The 14,347-nt window shown below is 37.2% G+C and overlaps 1 protein-coding gene across 4 annotated transcripts in view; it reads left to right on the top strand.

Annotated features, from left to right (window-relative positions):
* DDC (dopa decarboxylase) overlaps nucleotides 1-13,629 on the top strand; it is a 73,124-nt gene extending 59,495 nt beyond the window's left edge. For 3 of the 4 annotated variants that reach the window (XM_039714886.1, XM_039714887.1, XM_039714888.1), the window contains exons 13-14: nucleotides 6,032-6,133; nucleotides 9,635-10,952. In XM_039714886.1, coding sequence (XP_039570820.1) covers nucleotides 6,032-6,133; nucleotides 9,635-9,850 — 318 coding nt within the window. In that variant the 3' untranslated portion in view covers nucleotides 9,851-10,952. Of the gene's footprint in view, nucleotides 1-6,031; nucleotides 6,134-9,634; nucleotides 10,953-12,722 lie in introns of those variants that run through there. The other variant, XM_039714889.1, reaches the window with a different exon arrangement.
* Nucleotides 13,630-14,347: the final 718 nt, after the last annotated feature.

The following is a 14,347-nucleotide window of genomic DNA, read 5'->3' as shown; positions in this document are numbered from 1 at the left end:
AGTATTAAGTTTTTTCTTGATGAAAAAAGGAGAGTTTTTTAATGACTAAAAAACACATGTGGCACCCATCTAAATTATATATATACTTCCTCTGTAGCAGTAAAGTCAAATTCAAGCATACCTTTCCATCTTTATGAAGTTCAGGGAAACCTCTAGTGAGGGGGAGATCCATGACTTGGCTCTAAATATTTACAAAAATATCCATTAGCTAAGGGCCTAGCCTAGCATACCAAATTCCCAGCAGACACACATTGCTTTCAATTTTGGTACTAAACATAAGAATTCCTAAGAAAAGCTTTGGAAGACTCATATCAATTGCATGGCCTTTTGTCAGGCTGGTTTCCACAGGTTAGTATTTACATTCAAAAAATTCCCTCTTTCCTTATTTCCTACATATTTCCCTGGCTGTCCTGCCAAAAGCTGCTTGTCTTCATAGAATCATAGCTGAGGACCAAGCATTGGTATTTTCTGTAACAATTCAGTTCAGGAAAGCTAAGCAAATGAATATTTTCTTAAAGATATTGACTCCAAAATAAAACCCCTATATGTTTCCTCATTTGTAAAGGTGATTCAGACAGCTAAGATTTCCAAGGGCTTGTTGAAATGAGTGTGTTTGGTTTATATTTCTAAGGTCTAAATTTTTCTTCAGTACAGATATAAAAATAAGTTATGAAAAGACAAGACAGATAATTAGGTGAAGAATTTTTCTCACTGTATACATCTTGAAATTGGAACCATTAAATTAATTTCTCCTCATACCTCCATACAAACCAGCAATGAATGCTGGTTCAAAGCATCTTAAAAAAAAAAACAACCAAAAACTATTTATATCTATAGCAAGCCTCTGTTAAACTTAAATTTCAAGAAATAATTTCATTTCATTTGTTCCATAGCAGAATTTAGGGTATCTCTTGTGAGTTTTCAGGTATGTTGATAAAATTATATCTCTAGCTGGAAAATAAAAATTCAAAACATGTTTCTCACCTTGTACTTTTTCCTGTCTTTTCAGAAATTATCATGAGCTCCAGGTAGATTGTGATGACTTTTATTTTGGTAGAGTAGTAATGAAGTATCTAAAGCAGCCGGACATTGGTTTAAATTTTCAAACCTACAGACAAGTTTCCAAATGAAAAATAATTTGGAATTTAGCTTCACTTGTTAGGTGAACTCCAACATTGCTCACCTCCATGCCTGACCTCGAGAAGCTGCTTTCTTTTAAAAATGCTGTTGCATCTTGCCAATAACAGTTTTTATATTCCCACTGCTGGCCAAGGCGGTCACAGGCAGTTCCTGCTCCCAGGCTGGTAGTGTCTCCTGTGTACTTGGGAATTTTAGCTGGGTTTTAAGGGAAGCCTTGTAGGTGCCAGAATTATTTCTGAAGCTGCATCTGATGATTTAGAGATGCATTTGAGTGGGTGATAGAGTGGACATAGGTAGAATGAGAAGAGACCTAGGAACAGTGACAGAGGCAGGTATTGCAGCCTTCCAGTGGAGCACAGAGGGCTGGAGCTGGGGAAGCAGGAAGAAGTGGTCTCTCTCTCTCTTGTGTTATTAAGGAGCTGCCCTGAGGAAAGAGTAACAGAGTTGGGCAGAAGGGTGGAGGTTTGAAGCAGCTCCTTGAGCTGGAATCTGGGAAAGGAGATGCCTAGGTTTGCTCCTAAGTCATGGAAAACACTAGGAAGATCTGTGCAGTGTTTCTAGGTTTCTAGTTAGGCTTCTTTTGTCCACCCTGGTGTTACTTACAAAGGAATTTGAGATTTTCAGGAGATGAGCTTCTGACATGACATAGAGAGAAAAAACCACTGTAGATCCTTAAGAACCCACCCTATTTGTTGTGTGGTAGCAAGTTTCTATGTGGAAGACCAAAGACGTCCGTAACTATCTCTTGAGAAACCTTTTTTTCTTGATGTAAACTGTCACAAAAATTATTTTCCCCCTCTTTTATTAGTATATTTTAAGGAAAATATGTTTGTTGTGTTTGCACCCTTAAGGTCTACATCAAAATGACCGGATAACCACTGCAACTTGACACTTGCTTGAGGATGGCATTTAGGAAGTAGGATATTCCCAGGAGATGAGAATGTGTGACTTGGATTTAGATGCAGTAACTTTTTTTGTTTTCCAAACATTCCACTAATGCACTATTTTCACACACAGCATGTCATATTAATCTATTCCAAAGTATAGGTTTTAAACCAGTGGTAAAGGGGAGGATAGTCATCTTTGAAGGATGTGGGGAGAGACAAATACAAATTTTGGAGTTAAGTCCTAAAGCCACAGAGGAGATGTAAAAAGAGGGCAAACTCAACAACAACAGTCTTCTGGACTCATGCCAACCACTCAGAGTCCGTATAAAAGTGAAATCCAAATGGTGCATTTGTAAATGGCTCATTTGCAAACCGCTCTGTCTTATTCCTTTGTTGGTTTAAGTCCTCACAAAGAGCTCAGAAGTAATTTGCAAAATTTAGTATGCAATTGCTATGAACATTGTGACTCAGCTGAATCCTCCTTAGGACCAGAAGTAATCAGTGTACTGAGGATAATGATTGCCATTAAAAATTAACAGTAGAGTCCAAGAAACTGGAAGTGTACATAACAGCAATACTAGAGATAGTATTTGAACTGGAGAGAGGCACAGTCCAAGTGGCTGTTAAGAAGACTCTTCTGACAGCATTTGTCTTCAGTGTAGTGGAATGCAGGCTAAGGCAGGCAAAGAAGTAAATTTATAGGAGAAAAAGTATGAAGTGATCAAGACTAGGGCAGTATTCTTATCTGCATATACACAGTAGTGTACTCTGATGCTTCAGATAAGCTCCCTGCAATCAAAAGCTATTTTAGCTCTTGAAGGCGTTGCCAAAAAATTAAAATTCAGCTTGAACACTTCAATGCAGAAGCATTTAAATTCAAATTTATATTTATATTCATAATTATAGTTATTTACTTACAGACATACATAGGAAAATATAGATTTTTTTAAATAGAGACCACTTCTTAGTGCCTCACAAGTTTACTGTTCCTATTACTGATTATGTAAGATATTTCCCTTAATCCAGAATAACCAAATTAATTAGATCCTGTGTTTCCTTTCTCACTCTTCTGGAGAAGAGCAAAAGTTATGTACCTGAGATAAAAGTGACACATAATAAGCCTCTTTTTTTCAATTGTCTAAATTGCACTGCAAAGACTGGGGCTGTTATTCTGTTCCTATATACAAAGATACTTCAGGACACTTGCACAGTCCATGTGATTCCACTGTGAGAACACACCTGATGGAGGGATTGCTCAAATGGTAGTTTTAGAAACAGTATATGAGTTGGTTTGCTTATGTCCACACTTTTGTTAAATCAAATAACAGTTCTAATAAAATAATTTTGAAAAGTTAAATAATGTTTGAATGCAAACGTCAAGTTAATGGTGCTAGGGACACAGCTTGACACAGATGTCAAAATGAAAAGCACTTGGAGGATAAAGATATCCATAGGGCAGGCTTAGTATGTACACATTCAGCAGAAAACTGACAATAGCCTGTCTGTCAGTCTTTTCCTTCCCCTTCTTTCCTGTCCTCAGTTTCAATGCCTGCAGTTTTATTTTCACAGTGTACCCGCACTAAAGCCACACGAGTCCTCCTGTGAATTATTGCCATGCTCACACCCAGAGCGTGGGTACAGCTGTTGAACTTAGAGAGGCTCGTGTGACACCTAAATGCCCTGCAGTTCCACAGAACTTGGACTTCCAGGCTTAAAAATATTTAACTTCTAGGCTCAATAATATTTAACTTTACTGCTGCAGCAATCTCTGTAAGAGCAAGTCAGGATAACACCTTATGGTTCAAAGGTGCAGGGCCTTGGGTAACTATATTTATGCAAAGCTATACACGTGAAACTCCAGTTAAATCCCTTCTTTCTCTTATTCCAGTTGAGTAAAACCTAAAACGCTTGGTGCCCCCCAGTGTCTTTACCAATTATTGCTGTTTGTTAAGACTTGCTGTGAATAAAAGTATTTGCATCCAGACATGAATGCAAAATACTTCCAGAATTTTGGTTTGTGACTCACCTAAAAATTTTCTATTTTCCTTTTATTTCTTTCAAAATCCTGAAAAATCATTTAGTTCAAGAAGTGGACATAAGTACCTGCTATAAAATGTACAGCTTGGGTCTGGAGTTTTCTTGTACAAACTTCTCACAGTAAGCCAGATCTTAAATGTTTGCTTTATTCAATTTTTACCCAGATAAATTTTGATGAAATTCAGCCGGTGATTACATTCAGCTGAACAGTTGTGAAATTCTTACTTCATGGAATATGATTTGTGCTTTTTTGTGGAGCCATGGAAAAGACATGTTTGGTTAAAGCTCTAGAACATGAGGATAGGAGGAGACAGTAAAAGCCCATTACAACACCTGGGCCTATTTTACATATGTTTTTCATGCAGTTATTATGCATACAAGTATCTGTATGTATGCAGATACTTCTGGTTGGATTTCACAGCAATAAATTCATGCTCTGTGTATTAGCAGATCATTCAAATGCCTTGGAAGGGATTGAAGTTTTATTGGTCTCATTCCTGACTCAAGGAGCTTTCAGGCTAATTTTAGAGGGAGATGATAAATGGATGTAACAAACAGCAGAGCGGAAGTGGTAACAACAGGAAAACTGGCTGGTTACATAGGGTACCAGTAAGCCAAATATGAAGGTTTTGAAGAAATATTTTGATTCAATCTAAACTATGTTTTTCTATTTTAGAGAAATAAAAAACACAATCAGAAAGCTATGATTAAGATTGCAAAATGTGTTGGCTTTTTTTCTTCTTTATTTTTCCCTTTTCTGTAGCTTCTGTTTTGCCTTGTCCTTTTGGATGAAGTTCCTGTGGGATGATAAATTCCACATTTAACCTTGGCCCAAAGTAATATGTTTCATTTTTGTTTAATAGCCATCTTTGAATTTACAAAAAGTCAAAGTGCAAAAGCAGAGACTTAGTTGTTTATTTTTGTAAAATTATTTGCAATCCTAAATATATAAAAGCTGAAAAATCTTCAAACATTACTTTCTAGGTGTTTCAGATAATTTTTGGTATAGACTGGCTATTGCATGAAGACAAACTATAATTCAAATGGCTGGTTGCTGTTGTTGTCTTAGCTTTTTTGGTTGGTTGTTTGGTTGTATTTTTTGGCTTTTTCTAGAATAGTGAACACTAAGTTAATGATATAGCCAGTAGAAGGGGGACTGGATAGGGTACTGCAGGTATCTGATGAGGATATGTGTTGGTTTTTTGAAAGTGCTTTTAAATTATTTTTCTCTTTGAAAGAAAGCAAAGAAAAGCATGGCATGAGTATGCAAGTATCACTGACTAATGTTAAGACTTCCCAGCTGGTTTTTAGTATGTCTGTAGGTATTTTTCCTATTTTTTTAAATATTTGTTTCATCTGCTTCAAAATAATTGCTCTAGCTTGGTGCCCAGTGTCATCCTTTTTTGCCTCAGTAACTCCTCAACAGGTTTGCTGAGATTTGCTCTCCATTTTCTTGATTATACTGCCATCAGCTTTTTTTTCAACTGAACCTGAGCACCACAGATTTCTCATATTAAGTGAGCTATTCTAAAAAGTGTATCTTCCCAGCTCAATTTTCACTGAAATTGTGACAATTTTTTCCCTGTATATCTGTGCACTTCCCCTTTCCCTCTAATGACTTCTGGATTCTTTAGCCATTCCCAGCCAAAACTAACAGTGGTACAAAACCTAAAGGAGAATTATTAAAATTATTTACTCTTAATGTGGTATTATATCAAATTGTGCTGAAGTGTCTCAAGAAGCAGACCAGCACTGCCTAAGACAGACTGAGATCCTAATACAGCAATGGCTCCATATGGTCTCTGGAAGTCATAAACGGGATGGAAGTTAACACAAACAGATGGCAATATGTGAATATTATCACACAGCAGCAGAAGGAACAGAGCAATGGAATGGAAAATACTTCAGCACACCTTTTTTCTTGGTGAATCAAATGTATTCAATATAGATACTCTTTCTCTTCTCAGCACATTAGACTGTCGCATCAGTTTGAACACTTAGTCCTTCAGGATGAGAGGTTTGAGATCTGTGCTGAGGTTGTTTTGGGACTGGTCTGCTTCCGGCTGAAGGTAAGGCAGCTAAGATCTCCCATTTCTTCTCTCATGGTTTATAGCAACACCAGAACCTGCAATTGAATACAGTAGTTGTTTATGTAGTTTTTGTACTTGATTATTTTTTAAGGGAAGTAAAGCAAGTTTTTTTAGAACAAAGCAGATGACAGAAAAAAGCTTCAGACAATTTTGTTAAAATCGAATCAAAAGCTTAAGAGAAATTAAATCATATTAAGGTATGGAAACATACAGTCAAGGCAAACAAATGTTTAAATCAGTCATATGAAATTACTTACATTCTGTGTGTGAGGAGCTTTGATAAAGATGACTGGTTTAGTATTTCCCTAGACTTCTGAATATGATGAGTGTGTATTACTTGTTTCTTGCCAAGTTAATTTCTTATGTGTATATATTTAATATTCAATTTTATTTTTAAAAAACTGAGATAAAAATCAGAGCACTAAACACTTTTCTTTAAAGACTGTTTTTTCATCTATAAAATTTGATGGTAAAACTGGGAAAATTATAGTAAGATGTGTTTAAGAACAGGTTACATGGGAGGCCAGCTTTCCTGGTCTGCTTTTTACTGCTGAACATGATCCTTTTGCCCAAAATCTCTCAAAGTGCCAGGTTCATTGATGTGGAGGCCTTGCCCAATGGAAACTAGAAAATTCTTTCTGCACTTGGAGCATAAAAGCTGCAGTAGTTGGGAGAGCTCATTTGTTTCAATCAGCCATTAAAAGGGGATCAGTGTCTCAGTTTAGGTAAAGCAGTCATTTTCTAGAAGAGCTTGCAGCTAAAGCCTCTGCAGAGGACTGGACTGTAACACTAAATTTGATCACCAAGCAACAATAACAATAACAACAGCACTAGTGTTTTCTAGTTAATGTGATACCTAAATGAGCTTCTAGCTTTTCTGAATGCTTGCAAGCACATCTTTTCTTCTTCTGGGTAGTTTATTTTTAACAAATTCTTTTCCCAGCCATTCAGTTGCCCCAGTTACCTGAGTTTGATGCAAATAGCTGAAGAAGCTAACAAGTAAATAGTAAAGTAATGGTGAGTTCAGCTAAAATAGGAAAATGGTTTTGTTTGAATTTATAATGTTTAAAATGAAATTTAAAAAGACCCTGTGTTTAAGGGATCAGACAGATTACAGAATGTAGTTTTTCCAGACAGTGGAAACATGAATATAACCTCTTTCCTAACAAGAACTTTTAAAAGATGTTGAGGGATAGATTCTGTGGCTTTTATTGCTCAATAACAAAATGTTGGTTGCAGTCTGCTCTCTCACATGGAACAAGCAAACACTAGTTTTGCAGATCCAGACACAGCTGTTAGTCAGTGTTCTACATTTACTTTGAAGGAACAGTTCTGGTGAAATAGAGCATAGCAACACAGGAATTGTCACTTTTGATCAGACCAATAGCTCATCTGCATCTGTTCTCCCGTCCCTCATGATTCAGAGGAAGAAATCTAAAGGGAAAGACAGTTTTACAATAGGAGGTAAATACTGGATCTTTAGCAAATAAATAGTTGAAAAAGTTGTAGAATAAAGGCCTGATTCCACTGAAACCCAGTGTTAAAAGGGCAGTGTTTTTATTTCTTGCCTACCCAATCCAAAAAAAAAGAAAAAAAAAAACCTAGCAAGCTTTCAAATTAGGAGGTTTTTATAGCTATTTTAACAGCTTTATTTGCTGTTTATACCACTCCTTCAAAAATCTCTCTGTCATTTTTATAACTCATATAATCATATAATTCATACATCTTAGAAGCAGGATATTTGTAACTTTTATGTAGTTACAGTAGGATTAAGGGTCAGGGGACTTGAACTATATAATACTGCAGAGCTGTAAAAGTACGATTTTTTTTCCTTACTTCCTTTGTTCTTGAGAAGCCCTTTTTAATTTTTTTTTTTTTTTTGCTTAGCTGTAACTTTTAATTCTTTTTCTTTCACACTGTTGAGCAAATGGACTAATTACCTATGACTTTCATATTATAATTATTTCATCGAATATGTCATGCCAAAGGGTTAGTTTTAGGCCTCCTTGTCATGACTGCAGATGAATACAAGTCAAGCTAGTAATTTCTCCAAGGGGGTGAGAATGCTGTCTTATTGAAGCTCACAGACTCAATCAAAGCTGCCTTCTCAAAGCTCTGGGAGCCGGTTAGTCACTACCAACTTCAATTTGACGTGACACCCGAGTGTCACAGCAGCCCTAAGGTGGAGCTGTGAGAGTGGAACAGAAGAAAGATAAATGAATCTTTCTTCTTCCTCCCTGTGCTCCTGCCAACTTAACATCATATAACTGCTTGTATTGCCTGAAAGTCAGTGCTGTGCATTTGATATTAAAGGCAAGCATTGTCATTTTAATAATGCATTACCTTTGATAAGAAAGCAGGACATCATTGTCAGCAGTGACTGTCCTGTAATAGGTGGGGACTTACAAAACACTAAAGCTGGTCCATTTTCTTAGTTAGGAGCATTTCAGTCACATAAATATCTCCTAGAAGAGTAAAGCTAAGCCATGAATTTTAGGACTTCACACCAAATTCATAACACCTTGTGCTAAGACAGAACAAAATTTTGACTTTGGTTCAACTCTTAATGCTTAATATAACCTAAAAATATGAGAGTGATGCATTTATCCTTGCTTCCAGTAGGAAAATGTCTGCTTTATGTTTTGGTTTTATATGGAAAAGGCTAAGCAGGAAAGTCACAATTGGATTTCAGATAAGGTGTTTTCTGGTCAGGATGTTTACAAGAAGACCAATACTGCCACAGTAACACAACTGCTGCTGAACAGAGGGATTTGTCCATTTGCAACTATTTTTCCACAATCAGTGCCCAGTAAGGGGGCACTGCAGTAAAAATGCAGATGCTCTGAGAATCTCTTGCCATTGTGTGTTGCCACCAGTGTAATAGAGAGAGTAAAGGTTGTACAGTACCTAAGATACTTCCTCTGATGGATTCTGTGGTGGGTAACTCCTATAGAACTTAAGGCAAATACTTTTTTAGGGTTTCCACTGATCACATGAAACCTAATTACACCAGGGATATATTACCTTTAAAAAATTTTAAATTAAGGGTAAGATTTAATATTCAGAAGAATCTTTCACAGCAGCCATGCTCCAGTGAGGAAAGTTAGTATAGTTCACTGCAAAACTTTCTCCCATGTTTGTTTGATTAGATCCAGGAAGAGTGTAATAACACAGATACAATAATGAATGCTTTTAACGCAGCTCATGACCTTAGGTAACAAAAAGGCAGTCAGCTATCACAAACACCCCAGTGTGAGCACTGCTTCTAAACTGAAGGTAATCCCTAAATCTCTTTGTGGCTCAAAACTTCTCTCTTACATCAACATCTTTTTATGATCCTTTGATGGCAAAGCACTGAGAGATGAGAGGGTGACTGCTTGTTACTGGTGCTACTTGAGCTTGGCTGCTTGGTGGGATTTACATTTTCCAGAATTGTTTCTGAAATTCATTGCCATATTCATTGAATTACAATGATTTCAGGGCTCAAATGAACTAAATGAGGCACTTCTAAAAAGTATAAATGATGCCAAGAAGATCCATCTGGTCCCGTGCCACCTGCGAGAGAAGTTTGTGCTACGTTTTGCTGTTTGTTCCCGCACAGTGGAATCCACCCACATCAAGTTTGCCTGGCAGCACATCTCACAGCTGGCAACTGATCTTCTGAAAACATGGGATCAAACCCACCACCAGCAGTAACAGCAGTGAAGTATATGTGGAGATGAGGTAATTAACTGGCTTTCTCTGTGTTGCCAAGTTTTATTTTAGGTGCAGGTGGGAAAGTCAAACTATGAAGGAAAAAAGTACAAAACCTGTTGTTATATAGCCCAGCTGCAGTAGCAAAATCCTTGCCAAGTTGAGTTGTAACCATAGTCATTCCTTCTCTGTACTGTAGTTTCATCTTGCTGTTTCCAGGATGCACATAGCCAAGGAGAACTGAGCTGTCATTTCTTACCAGTTTGTAGTCAAGAGCATTTGTTCAACCAAGCAATGGAAATGGAAAGGTTGGTGCTCCCTCCATTGTCCCCATTCACCTCTAGCACACCCCCTCCTTTCTTCACAGATGAAACTAAGAGGTCTCATAACCAGTTAATTTAACATTACTATGACTGCAGGAAGAACCCAAGTTGGGGAAGTTTAGTTCAGGTTCTAAATATGTTAGTATCTGAATAGGCATGCACAAATGTTTCCAGGATTTGGGGCACTATCATGTCATGATACACTTGCTGCAGGAATTCTGTAAACGAACAAAGGACAAAGGACTTCAAGACTTCCTTCACTTCCTTCATTCCATAGTCAAACTTAGGGGAATGAGTACTAATCAATTACTAATTATCTTTCTCACAGGTTCTCTACTTTCCCCTAAATGGTTTGCTTTTAAAACAGCTATTTTGTCAAATTCCAGCAAATACCTTATGCCGGCTATTGGTTTCCAGATTGAACATTCATATTGAGGTCCCTGAAAAGCTCATCCTAAAGAGTTTTGTCAAAAGCTATGTGCTACCTGGTATTTTATAATTTTAATCAAGTTATTATCAGCAGTGATTACTTAAAAATAGTTGGTAAGATATGTTCTACACAACTGAGTTGTGGTTTTTTTATAGCTACCATTTTGATTACTTCATGGTGTAATAAATCTTTGACAAAATGTGCTAAGAAATGTGACGTCAAAAATATTATTACTCTTGGTTTCTCAAATTAGCTAGGAGATGAGTAAGCAAGTGACAATAAAAATAAAAAGTTAGAGAACGAACTCCCCATATCAGTTTGGTGTCCCCATCAGTGGTTTTCTTCCATTAACAGTGATGAATGGAGTAAAAATAAAAAGTTAGAGAACGAACTCCCCATATCAGTTTGGTGTCCCCAATAATGTCTCCATTAACAGTGATAAATGGAGAAAGAAAATACTGGAAAACCTCTTTCTGAGAAAGTCAAATCATACATATTTGACACAAATCATTGATACATCATCCTGTCAAAGGCAGGCACAGTTAAGAGCTAAAATGAAAGTTAGAGGTGAATGTCAGAACAATATCAAGTCAACTTTTGCCATTTTAAAAACATAAATTCCAGACAGTTATTTCTGTGTAAATAAGAACAGCATAAGTAGCTTCTCCAAGAAAAATAATAGGTAGGATTAATTTCTACATTTGCATTTCAATCTTCCTTTTTAATGTTCACATTAACTTCTACAGTCTGTTGAGCAATGTGCACAACTATTCAGTTTTCTTCCTCCATCCCTTTCAAGCATACTTCCTACAGCTGGGAAGTTGCAAGTAGACCTGGAAAAATGGATCAGGACAGTTAATTTGGCACGTGGTCTGCTCCTACCTCTGTCTTTCCTACTCTCCTACTTCTGGGGTGCAAACTGGGAAGGATGCTATTTCCGTAATGAACTGATTTTCCAGGTAACAGATTTAGAAAGGGATAACCAAAGAATTTGGTAAAACCCAGTAACACTTGAGCAGGTGACTGACACAAGACAGTCAGCTACAGTGTCAGAAATTTTGACAGCACCATTCTCTTCAGAACTAATACGAAATTCAGCTTTTCTGTGGTAGCACAATGCGGAAGATTGGTAGACTGAAGAGAGTGGAAAATGCTGGCAGTTGTTGCCTTTCCCTGTTACTATATTTTTTTAAACAAAATATTCAGATCACATGACCTGGAAAACAACATTCATCCATAACATGTATCATCCACACTGATACAATTTTACAACTTTTACATTATGAAAACTCTAGAATCTTGGAGCCAAAGAATTACACTTCTCTGTGAGACAGACTAGTATTTTATATGTGAAATATATAACCAGGACTGTCCATGAAAAAAAAAAAAATAGAGATCAGATTTGGATCAAAGGATCAAAGCTATCACAGAGTAAATCCAGGATAATTCCACTGAAATGAAATGGAGTTGCTTTGGGCTTAGGTGACTATAATTGAAATTAAAAATCTGACTAATAAGTATTGGAAAAGAAAGGCCTAAGGTAATGCACCCCTAAACTGAACATAAGAAGATTCTGCTGGAAGTCTGCCCCATGGAAACCAGAGCAGAGATGAATGCTGCCTGCCTGTGCGAGGCTCAAACTGCTTTAAAACTGGAATGCAGGCAGGATGCACACCCAAACCTAGGAGAGGTGAAATGTCCTCACAATCCAGAATTAGACATAGATCCCTTTAGACATTTGTGGGAAAATACTGCCAAAACTGACATTGAATTAAACATTTTTCAGTATCTGGATATCAGTTTAAGAAGTGGCTGTTGTCCAGATACAGAAACTCCTGTTGGCAAAGAATTTAAGATAAAGGCTAATTTAAAATATAGATGAGCAAAAGTTAATTTTTGGGGTTTTTTTTAAATAAGTGACATTAGTAAATCTGTCTAATAAACAGCAGTGATGAGACCCATGGAATTACATTTCCCCCTGGCTAGCCCAGTACCAAAACCTGAAGTTCACAGTTCTGGTGTTTCTGAAATTCTAGAATGCTTCAAATATGTAATCAGTGAAGGCCTTCATAGTATTCAGTCTCTCATACCTTCTTTTCTTCATGTGCTAATTCCTTCTTAGACTATTAGGTCATCTGACAAGGAAATATGGGCTGTGTAATCAACTCAAGAAGAAGCATTGAAAGGAACATTTTAAAAAAGAACATAACTGCTGTTTCTGTCCTGTAGCTTTGCAATGTATCTGTAAGTGAGAAACACTGTATTTATGAATAGTTAGTGTTAACTTGGATTTATTGTGCCTTGTGTGCAAAAGCTAATATAGCCTGTGTCGATGAATACTGTTTGACAGTAAAAGTAATTACAAAATCCCAAAACTGTACTTTAGTAGAATATCCACATCTCAAGGAAGACTGCGGCTATTAGAGGAGGGAAAACCTGACTTTTACTTTCAGGAACCTCAATTTATTTTTTTTAAACTAGCAGAGTACAGTACTTACATTCTTAATGACAGATTATATTTTATTACTGATGGTGAAATAATGAAAATGTATGTATTTATGAAAGTGTTGGTAATATATTTTACTCTGAACTGCATTATAATTATTAAATTTTTAATTTTTTCTTGCATTTACATACAAGATTTTGCTTATGGCTGTTTTGTTGTTGTTGAAGTACTACTCATCGCCATGTGTGATGAGTAGTAATCACATTGAAGTTGCCTTACAACAGCAGTCTAAACCTTGAGATATATAAACCTGAATTGCTCAAAGACAGCAGCAAACGAGAAATAAAACTGAGGATCCTGAAGATCAGGGTGGTTGGTGAGGGCAGGTTAAATAACCATCAATGGATAATATCTGTATATCATATGTAGAGTTTGTATGTGCTAAGTGAAAAAATAATCAGAAGTCCAATGCTCTAATTATGATTTGTGAGCTGTTGATTCCCTTTAAAATCTGTACCCAAAACCTCCTGAATACACATATAGGTTTTAATTGGCAACACAAATAAACCAAAACAAAACTACAGCTATTGTCCCTTTGTACTTAACTAAGCTTTTCTTGTCTCATTCATGCCAGATGTCCTGTAAGAGACCCAACTTCCCCACTCATATCAAGTCAGTCATATCACTCCCTGACTTTCACTACCAAGGACTTTTTTCAATCCATCATTCATGCCAGATGTCCTGTAAGAGACCCAACTTCCCCACTCATATCAAGTCAGTGACCTGACTTTCACCACCAAGGACTTTTTTCAATCCGTCCTTCAATTGCTTTGCATATGGGAGTTGGCAAATTTTCCTGCAGGAAGTTTCCTCCTCAGCAACAGGTGTCTGAAAAATACCTGGCCATATCCAGAAGGGCCAGTGCTGACCTTTCTGCCAAGCTCTGCACAGTGCTGCAGCTGGATCTGCCACGGAGCCACCTGCCCAGCTTTGGCTGTGGTTTGTAGCTCCGGTGCCATCCAGTAGGACAGGGAAGGGACCCCTGACATGAGTCCTGCAGCCCACGCCCCCAAGGCTGCTTTGCTCCCTGCCTCTGTGCAATCCCAGGGAGATCAGGCAAGCATGCCTTGGGAGAAATTTGATGGCAGCAGTGTCACACGCTATTTAAATGTTAGCCCACTTGGGTCTGAGATGATAGCTTGCACTCCAGCACAGTTCAATGTGCTGTCTGCACTGATGGCATAACAAGCCTGATGTATAACAAAAACCTGACAGTAACTGCAGGAAAGGTTCCTCACGGG

Source organism: Passer montanus, unplaced genomic scaffold, assembly GCF_014805655.1.
Source record: "Passer montanus isolate IOZ18808 unplaced genomic scaffold, ASM1480565v1 scaffold31, whole genome shotgun sequence".
NCBI lineage: Eukaryota > Metazoa > Chordata > Aves > Passeriformes > Passeridae > Passer > Passer montanus.
This window is presented reverse-complemented; position numbering and strand designations above follow the sequence as displayed.